A 10,974-nucleotide genomic window follows, 5' to 3' on the forward strand; every position below is an offset into this window, starting at 1 on the left:
AGAGAGAGTGAAAACATGACACATGTGCTTAAATTATAAAATAAAGCTTTCTTTAATTTTTATAATAGTTTGCGAATTATTTTGCAAGTTTTATGAAATATCCCAAAAAGAAATATGTTGCGTGTATTAAGAAACTAAGAATAGTAATTATTTTTCTTCAATATAATCCAATATTCTTTAACTAATTATTCTTGCAAAAAAAAAACTAATATAACTGTTCATAAATTTAACATCCTAAACTCAAATTATATATGAAAGTATGAGTGAATCATGAAGTAGTTGACATTATAGGATATCAATAATTATTTCTTATATGCATGATTAAATATAGTTTCCTTGCTAAAATAGATATTTCTCACTTATTCATCATTAAAGTTAAGCAGCGCCATGATTTTCTTATATAATTAATATTGTATAATACTCATTCAGTTAGATGAAATGGGGAATGATGTAAGATAAAATATATCATCAAAATTGTGGTCATTTTAGGGAACTACAAGTAAAATAATTATCTTATAATTTTATATAAAAGTAATGTTACAATTTTTAAACCATAAATCGTGTGGACGATATTAGACTGGAAAGAGAGATATCTAATGAGCATTGCGACACTAATTTAGAAGGTGAATCAACAAGATGAGTTAATTGTCAAGCTTATATGTAAAAAAAAAGGGGGATTTATAAGTATTCAAGTTTAATTGGTTTATAATAGAGTGAAACTGTTTTGAAAAGATCAAATAAAGTTATTGAATTGGAAAAGTTGTTAATTTATTTAACTTTGTTTTGGTTTTTTTTTTTTTTGATGTAGAAGATAATATTGAAATGTACATCTTATAAAGAACCTATAAAAAACACATATATTATACAAGTAGTGCGTATTTATATTTGTTTACATTTTCTAAATTAGTCTTAATGAATATTAAAACTTTAGTTCGCTTAATATATTGAAAATTGGTTTTAGGAAGAAATTAATGAATAAGGGTTAATTGTGGACCATTGAAGTCACTTGAGGTAGTCTTTGGGAGGTGAAAAGTAAATTGAGAAACCCTGTATTATACTCATTCCGTCAGATGGAATGGGAAATAAGGTATGATACAATATATCATCGAAATTGTGATCATTTCAAGTACAACGGGGAATAAGGTATTTAGGAAAAAAGTAGAGTGGGGAAACCCTGTATGATACTCATTCCACCAGATGAAATGGGGAATAAAGTATGATACAATATATCATCGAAATTGTGGTCATTTTAGGTAGCAACGAATAAGGTATTTATACCCCGTATGGTACTCATTCCGTCAGATGGAACAAATTTCCTCTGAGGTTTCAAAAAGGCAATTTTAGTTGGTCGTGTGTCAAAAGTCAAGGACAATCCCTATCGCATGGTGGGTTTGTATCTCCCGAGACCAGTTCTCAGTCATGGCCAATTTTATGTAGCCATTTCTCAGTCATTGGTAAAAATTGCCTAATAGTACTCCTATATCAGAAAGATAATGGGAAGTCTAATACTTTAAGGCCATTTCGAGGAAAAAATGAAGATGTAATGTAGAGAGAGTTTCTGAGACGATTGACCCCCCCCACTGGTTACTGGGATGAAAACCAAGTTCGTGCAAATTTTCTCCCTGTTGAGGCGGTTGAGATCCTTAACCTTTACCATCTCAACCCTTAGATGATGGCTTTCTATGGGGCTACACCAAAATTGGTATGTTCTACTAAATAAGACCATCACTTTATTAATTTTTTTAAGAATTCCCATACAGTTGTTGGCGATTCTATTGTATCGGAAGTGTGGAAGAAAACTGGAATTCCAATCTTCCTCCTAAGGTGTTGTTGGCTTTACTTATGATGATATAATTGCTTCTGACTATATTATACTTCCTCCGTTCTTTTTCTACTGCAGCAATTGGGTTTTCACGCTTGCCAATGCTCAATTTTTACTATTAATATCTTTATTTACTATTTAGTAAAATTATACACATTTGATATTTTAAACGTATATATCAAGACGAATCTAACAATACCCACATGACTATATTTGTCTTTACATAAAAATAACATATATAGTGAAAGGGTATGATAGTGAATGAATAGTGTAAAAATCTCATTGTTATATTAGACTACGAACGGATGAAGTAGCTTCTTAAACATTTTGTTTTGCTCTAAAAAAGAAGTCTTCCAAAACATATGAATATCATGTATCTGTTAAACAACTTTATAATTAATATAAATGTGTATTTCTCTTAAACACAAAGTTTTTGATCAAGTAGACGTAAATAATCGTTTATATGTTTTCAATGTAGCGGATATATAAACATTTTTATTGTATTAAAGTTCCCGTGCATTATGCACGGGTCCAAAACCTAGTCTTTAGTATTTGTTGTATACTTGCCAAAAAAAACACAATCTTTATTACTTTTCCACGAATTTCTCATCCTTAATTTATAAACTTGGTACATAGATAGCCATCGAGTTTCTGATGTAGGTAAATTTCGGTCTTAGTTTTTGGATACTCATCCTAACACATGCAAATGAAGCATTTTTCTAGATATTTTCTTTATAAAATTTTTTAAAAAATTGATAAGAAGAAATCTTTTGAGCTGTTCTCGCACAGGATCCTCACCCAAAGGTCCATCACCCTATACTTTACTAGGGAAGATGGGAAAGCCCACCATTTGAGCCAACACCAATATATTAACATGTATCTTAATATAAGTAAAGTATGTAGGTAAAGTTCGATTTATTTTTTTATTTTATCTTTTAAAATCAATTTCAAAATCTTTGCTCTATGTTATGAGTATTTTTAAGGAAAAATTATCATAAACAACCTGGTTATTGCTCCTCGAAAATTTGGTCCACTACCACTCGTCCTCGGGATGATTCCCACTCTAATACTTAACCCTCCTTAAGACATCCATGATATGCAAATGAAGCATGTATCTTGAGATAAAAAGAATACAACTTTATTCTTTTTTGTGGCAATCATTTTTTTATAATTGTATAATATTTTACTTTAGTATATTACATGGATGTTGATTATTTTAAGTGTTAAAATTTTGTGAAGTGATACCTAATATCTGAGATCGAACACTAATGAAATAACAATATCATTCGTTGTCTTTTATAACCCTCTACAAATCTAAAAAAAAATCCTAAATTTCTATAAAACAAATTAAAGGTGGATTGTACCAACCGTCTAGTATGTGTTGAGAAGCATAAATTATGAATACAGCAATTCTAGTATAGTTTCGAATAATTGTGAACATACATAGTGAAGTAAAAGAGGAAATGACAGTTGAGAATAAGCAATCCAGACAGTAAGCCGCTTGAATGGGGCCTAAAAGATGAAAGAAAAGGGAGAAATGAAAGAAGAAAGTGCATCTTTAGGTGCACTTCCTTTACATCCCTTTTTAATTTTGATGGTTCAATTTAAGAAATTTCTTTTGCCAAAGTTGGTCCACAAGGCACATGACATGAGACAGAAGGAAAAGATTAGATTTGCTTTCAAATAATTATTATCTTCTTTTTTCATCTTGTGTTATCTTGTAAATATCTTAAAATGATAGTTGAAACATAAATATATACATCACTTTGATAAAATGGGATTGTAAAGCAGTAATAATAAAAATGTTTACAGCGTGCAACGACCTCATCATCTCTTTCTCCATTTACTCTTTCTCCCCCCATGGCCTTTCCTTGACATGGGGAGAAAGAGAAGCCACTATAAACATTTTTAGAATTGGACACAATTATTAAAATGTGTTATAATCACTTATCAGTTATCACTGATATATAATGAAGTTTGTTGTTATGTATATATCCCCGTGCTCTTTTAAATTATGCATTCCCTAAGCATTTTTTCTGACTTCTAAGGAGAGGAAAGGCCATAATTATATTACCAAATTAAGTCAAACCGATTATGTTGCACACTGTGATTATTTCAGGTAAGGTGTTATTGTACTCAAATAGGTGTAGGTTTTGGGCTGTTTGGGAGCATCGCCCTTAGGAGCGGATCCAGGATTTTGAATTTGGTGGGGCACCAAATTACAAAAGAAAAATCATAATATCATATTTTAAAACAATGCAACACTTTAATTTTCACAACCTTAATAAATAATATTAAGTATTCAATACTATCTCCATTTTTAGTATATTTAACATATTGACTTTCACATTCATCAAGAGATGCAACTTTTATTTCAATTTGTTATTAAAGTTTATAAAAAGCTGATATAAATTTATTTAATGTAAATAGAAATCAAAAAAAAAATTTAAATAGTAAAATTTATTTTTAAGTATTTTTAAATAGATCTTGGTCATAATTAATATATTTGAATAATGTTGAAAGTCAAATTGTTGCATTTATTTGTAAATGTAAGAAAAAGTAATCGTTATATCACAAACAAACAAAAAAGGTTAAACTTAGAGCTAGAATTCAGGAAGATGGATATTATTTAAAATATGAAATGGAGATTCGAAATGGAGAAGAAAAAAATGATAAAATAAAAAAGAGAGAGTAAAAAGTAAAAAAGAAAAAGAAAAAACAAAACAAAAGGTATCTACTATCAAGCAAATAAGAAAGAAAAGAAAAAAAAAGGGAAAAATAAAAAAAGGAACAAAGAAAAAAAAAGGAACAAAGGAAAAAAGAAAGCAAAAAATGTGTTATATCACAAACAAAAAAAAAATGGTTAAACTGAGAGCTAGAATTCAGGAAGATGGATACTATTTAAAATATGAAATGAAGATTCGAAATGGAGAAGAAAAAAAATGCTACAATAAAGAGAGAAAGAGTAAGAAGTAAAAAAGAAAAAGAAAAAACAGAAGAAAACAAAAGAAAAGGTATCAAGCAAATAAGAAAGAAAAGGAAAAAAAGGAAAAAAATAAAAAAAGGAACAAAGAAAAAAAAAGAAAGGAAAAAAAAAAGGAACAAAGAAAAAAAGCGTGTAGGGGATTCGAACTTGGGCCGCGGCAACAACGAGTTACTAAGAGAACCACTGGACCAAGTTGCATTATATGAAATTATTGCGCGCGTTTTAATTTTAAGCTATTGTAAAAATTCGCTTGACATTAAAAGTCGAAAGAATCCGATTTTTTAGTATTCATGTTTCTTAATTATTTTTTACAATTTTTTAGGTTTATGAACATAATTCTTTATTTTATAAAGGGTAAATTAGTAAATATTATACGGGGCGGGCGGATATGGGGCGGGGCGGGTGGATTTGGGGCGGGGCGGGTGGATTTGGGGCGGATGTGACCTCATATCCACCACCTACCCACCATCCATGGCGGATTTGACTTTTCGTATCCATACCCACCCACTACCCACCAAAGTCATATCCATACCCGCCCCAACTGGGGCGGATGCGGTGCGAAACCCGCCAAATTATACCCACCTGCCATCCCTACATGCCACCCAGGACCCTTAATAAGTCCGCCCCTGTCGCCCATGGTATGTTCAAGGTCTTGTGCTTGCTCTTTTTGGTTGGCAAACTGCCTTTAATCCGTTTACTTTTTAAATTTGCTCGTTGGTTATTTGGGTTCGCCTTAATCTACTACTAATGGAGTTCTGGTCCTTAACCTGTCGTACTACACTACTTGCACCTATAGGACCACTGATCCGTATAGATGATTTTACTCTTTCTTGCACTCATGCTCGTTATGCTCGTGTATGTGTGTCAATGTCCAAGTTATAAAACATGTTCCAGGGTCTTTAGTTATTGATATCCAAGGTCAAATTTGGAAATTTTCCTCACTCATGAAGGTATGTTAGAAGTTTGCCCTCTTTGTGGCTCGGAAGATCACACCTTAGATAATTGCTCTCAAAAGGCTGACTATAACCTGCATCTTCTAGTGGATAGGCTCAAGGCTAGCTCCATTAGTTTCCCCCAAACTACTCAAGTACCCTATAAGGAAGCTGAATCTAGTGGAAGATGGATAAAAGTTGTTCCAAAACACAAAGGTCGAACATCAACCACCTCTAAAAAAGCAAAGGTTCCAGACACAATTTTTAAAACACCGCAACCTGAAGCTAAGAAACCAGACCAGCAAGAAAAGCTTACGGCCCCAGTCAAGTCTCAAATCAATGTTTCCACCTCTAACATCAATAAGGATGTTCTGAAACCTTCTAAACCTCGGAAATCTCATCCTTATGTGCATACTACCGGTAGTCTTGAACCTCGGATGGCTGATAGATAAGGTAAAAGAAGCGAATGACGTTTGCGGGCCGGACAACGAAGAACAAACGGCGAGCGTCGCATCTCGCCGCATGAGCAATCCCAACCATCTTCTTGTTAATGAGAAAAAAAAATGAAAATTGCAAACATTGCATTAATCTTTAGATGTTTATGAGACATACTAAAGTAATGTTTTTTCCTTAATGCTGATATATTATAGTGTTTGTAACCTTTTCATGGATGGCTTCAATAGTGTATATTTGGATAATTCATTTTTCTTTTCTTTCACTAATTTACATATCGTTTAATTATACTTTCTTTAACAAAGAATCTAACAAGATCATCCATGACTTTGTTTTTTTTAACATATAGATACATTTTACGTAATGATCAAATTGAAGTTAGTGAATAGAGTCGAAAGTCAAAATGATAGAACAAAATTCGAAACAAGCTTGCTTCATGGAAGGGCAAGCTCCTATCCTTGGGTGGAAGAATCACATTGATTAAATCATCTCTTGCCAATATGCCTTTGTACTTCATGTCAATATTTCCCATACCTAAAGGTATTATTGACAAGATAATCAAAATCCAGCGCAATTTCTTATGGAGTGGCTCAGAAAATAGAAAATCATTGCCTCTTGTGGAATGGAATCGTCTCTCTCTTCCGAAAATTCTAGGAGGTCCAAGTTTGGGGAACCTTCTACACCGCAACATCGCTCTATTATTTAAGTGGATTTGGAGATATTTCTCCCAGCCACAATCTCTCTGGGGAAGTCTTATACAATCAAAGTATAAGTATTCATCTTCAATGGTGATTACGGAATTATGTTTATACCATTCAAGGGAGGTCCGTGGCGAAACATATGCAAGGCAGTTTTTTCTCACTCGACGGCAAAAAATTTCTCCCTCCAAAAAGTCCGGAAGAAAGTGGGTAACGGATCATCAACAAGGTTTTGGCATGAGACATGGGTTGGGCCTGAACCTTTAAAATCAGCCTTCCCGAGGCTATTCTCTATCTCCTCCTCTCCCAACGCATCCATAGCAATGCTGGGCTTCTGGGATGGGCACGTCTGGAAATGGGCCTTAAGCTGGACTCGTGAATTCAGGCCACGAGATAGGGCCGAATATTCCAAATTGTCTCTCCTCCTTGAGGAAGTCACCCTGACACCGTTTGATGAAGATCAGCTTGTTTGGACCCCCGATAAAGAGGGTCTCTTCTCAGTGAAATCTGCCTCGATGGAACTGGACAAATCCATATGCCCTGCTAATCCCGAGTTCATCAAGAGCCTATGGAGCGGTTTTGTCCCTCATAGGATCGAAGTTTTCTTATGGCTGGTATTCATTGGAAAAATCAATTCGAGAGAAAAACTTGCTCGCCTTGGAATCATTCCCTATTCGGAGGCCTTGTGTGCCTTTCGCCACTCACACATTGAATTAGTAAGTCATCTCTTCCTCCACTGTGAATTTTCATGGCGTATTTGGTCTTGGTGGATCAATTTGTGGGATCTTCAATGGGTTTTTCCATCTCATACAAAAGAGGCTTTCTTTCAATGGAATTTCCCCAAAACCCCAGCTATTGATTCAGTTTCAGTTGCTTTTCCTGACCCGGGGGTGCCAGCATCCCTAGGAATGGTGAACATAACAGGTGCGTACCGTAACGTCGGCTGTTGCTTTGGAATGGAGAACTAATCAATCGAGGCCATACTCGATCTCATAGATACATATCGAATTCTGTGGAAAGCCGTATTCGATGAAAGTCGTATGTACGGTTTGGAGGGAGATCTTTCATATCTTTCGAGATCCACCCGGGTCAAAAAGCCAAAATAAGTGATTTTAGCCCTTATAAAAAGAAAACTGATTCTTGAACCCCTTTTACGCTCGGCTTTGAACCTTTGATCCGGGGGTCCCTGTTCTAGCCCTCCATTCTTCAAAAAAATATGGTGTGCCATCTTCTTTATCATAATCTGGTCAATATGGAAGGAACGAAACGCAAGGATTTTCTGCAAAAAGATCTCTTCCCAAAACGACATTAGAGATCTAATACTTCTGCGCCTAGGGTGGTGGATCAAAGGATGAAATTCCAAATTTCCATTCTCAGCTGGGGAAATTGTTCGAAACCCGCTTTGTCTATTCTGGCAGCCCCCCAAAAGTCTCACTTCTCTGAATTCATCTCTCAGTGGTCTCCCACCATTATCATGGGTTGTTCCCCCATCTGGATGGGTTAAATGGAATGTTGACGCTTCTTATGATAAGCGCCTTCAAAATGCAGCAGTGGGTGGAGTGCTTCGAAACGATAAGGCACACTTCATGGCTCTATTCTGAAGCCCCATTCCTCAAATGGAAATCAATTCAGCTGAGATATTTGCAATTTTGCGAGCAATAAAAATCTCCATTGGCTGCGACAATATTAAAAATCTCAATATCATCATCGAATCTGACTCAACAAATGCAGTTAAATGGTGCTTGGATGACTCAGGTGGTCCTTGAAATTTAGCCTTTCCTCTCAACTTTATCAGAAATGCGCGTAAGTCCTGGCTTAATCTATCCATCATTCACAAAGGGAGGGGATCAAACCATGTGGCTGACTGTCTAGCAAAACAAGGTCTCAGAAGGGACGTGGAATTCCTTGCATGGTTGTAGTGCATAATCAAATATTGGCTCTGGGCCATACTCAATGGCCTGAATGTAATACTAGCTAGTCTGATCCATGACTCTCAATTAGATATGATAATGTTGTAAATCATATGGGCCTCTGGGCTGCTGCCTAGCCTACCGCCCACTGTAATGCTGGATTAAGCCTTCGAGCCAATTAATGAGAAAACGCCAAATTATCAAAAAAAAAAAAAAAAAGAACAAAATAAAACAGAGAAAATAACTCTTCAATAATTTTGCAATATAAGCATAGTTAACTGTATAAGAATTGCTTCATTCCTTTTCTATTAACTATAAATAAAAAAATTGACATTGGCTAAATGAATTAGTAAAATCGTCGTCATGTGCTTGTTGCACTTGGTCTCGCTCACTTTTAGAATTTTACACCAATTCAAATTTCTTTGTTGTACGCTTGCATTCCTGATCTCTGCGATATAGTTTTCATTTAAATGAAATCTTTTTATTTTTTTTTTTGGGTAAGGAGAATGTGTCCTATTAAGTTGGAACTTCGCTCAGGTCAAAATCTGACTTGACTTTGTAGGCAGGGCCCCTTGGAAGTAGGGGAAATGATGAGGAAAAATATCCATCCCCAAAATACCTCTGGTGGATTTTAATTCCACAATCTCAATGTTGTGACATCACTGACATAGAAACCAAACTAATACTAGATCAAGTACTACTTGGTTAAGTGAGTGAATTATCTCTATAGTTGCTATATTTGAACAAACTAAACGAGGTAGAATTACAATCCAAATAAGCATATTTTGATACTGCATTGAATTGTCCCATCGCAAGCCCTTCAAGCGTGCCATACATTCAGCTTGTAAAGCAGCAGAATTAGTACAAAATATACCACATACTAGTTACTACCTCCATAGGAAGTTGAAGTCGTATAACTTCTTTTGTCCAACATGCAAGCAAGATATGCAATATGATGGAACCTCATGGAGAAAGTATCCTTGCATAATAGCTATGGGTAAACAGTTGCCCATAACCGGGGTATATTCGATATTAGAGGGAAAAGTAAGGGTAAAAAAGTAATAGGTGGGAAAACAGAAACTAACTAAAGAGAGAGGAAAGATATAAGGAGAGATAAAAGGAACTTGTCAGCGCCAAAACAGAGGGAAGAAAATAGGTGAAATATAGCCGTTTGGAAGATGGAAGAAGATGAAGCTGGAGCTGGAGCAAGTGTTGATGGAAAGATGATCTCCATTGAGCAAGAGGTATTGTGGCTAAAATTTTTGTAATTATGTGTTAATTAGTTTGTTTTACATGATTAAGAATGATGAATGATGAATTGAATTTAGGTTATATTACAATTGTTCTGAAAATTTAGGAAAAAATGTGTAAATTTATTATATGACTAGTAATGGGAGAAAGTATCCGTTTGTTATACATGTAATAGTAGAAGAATTTGCGTTAGTTGTATAAAATAATGAATGTTGTGAAGATGAGATGAATGTTGTGAAGATGAGATGAGAAAAATAGAATTAATTTTATGAAATAAAGCAATTTGTTGTTTTTGATGTTGTTGTATGAAAAATGAAGGAAGTAGAATCTGGGTATTTGGTTTGAAATTGTGTATCATGAAATGGTGTATTATAATTGAAGGATGTAGAATTTGGTTATTTGTTATGACATTGTGTATCATGAAATGGTGTATTATAATTGAAGCATGTAGAATTTGGTTTTTTGGTATGAAATTGTGTAGCATGAATTGGTGTATTATAATTGTAGGTTAAGAATCTGGTTAGTTGGTATGAGATTGTGTATCATGAATTGGTGTATTATAATTGAAGGATGGGTGGATGTAAGTTTGTCGTATTGTTTGTTTGTGATTAACATGTAGGATGTTGATTTAGTTGAAATAAATGGAGACATGTATGTGGGAGATGTTCTTGTGGAAGGCATAGATGAAGTGCAAGGCAACGAGATTGTTGCTTTAACTCCTACTGGGAAGGTGAGTGGGTGCAAAATAGGGGCAAATGAGGTTGTTCCTGCACCGTTTGTGGGCATGGTATTCCCTAACTTGGAAGCGGTGGATAGTTTTTATAAAAATATGGGAAGCAGGAAGGATTGGGGTTGTGCGTTCGGGTGGGGCATATAGAAGAAAAGCAGGTTGTGAAGAAAGGAAGAGGCGTAATACAACATG

At 34.7% G+C, this 10,974-nt stretch overlaps 1 protein-coding gene across 1 annotated transcript; it reads left to right on the top strand.

Annotated features, from left to right (window-relative positions):
- The first annotated feature begins 9,957 nt into the window (after positions 1-9,957).
- Positions 9,958-10,929, top strand: LOC130590144 (uncharacterized). Its single transcript, XM_057392140.1, has 2 exons — positions 9,958-10,045; positions 10,672-10,929. Exons 1-2 carry the CDS (start codon positions 9,980-9,982, stop codon positions 10,927-10,929), a joined length of 324 nt encoding a protein of 107 aa, XP_057248123.1. The 5' UTR covers positions 9,958-9,979.
- The last annotated feature ends 45 nt before the right edge of the window (positions 10,930-10,974 follow it).

Source organism: Beta vulgaris, chromosome 9 (assembly GCF_026745355.1).
Source record: "Beta vulgaris subsp. vulgaris cultivar EL10 chromosome 9, EL10.2, whole genome shotgun sequence".
Classification (NCBI taxonomy): Eukaryota; Viridiplantae; Streptophyta; class Magnoliopsida; order Caryophyllales; family Amaranthaceae; genus Beta; species Beta vulgaris.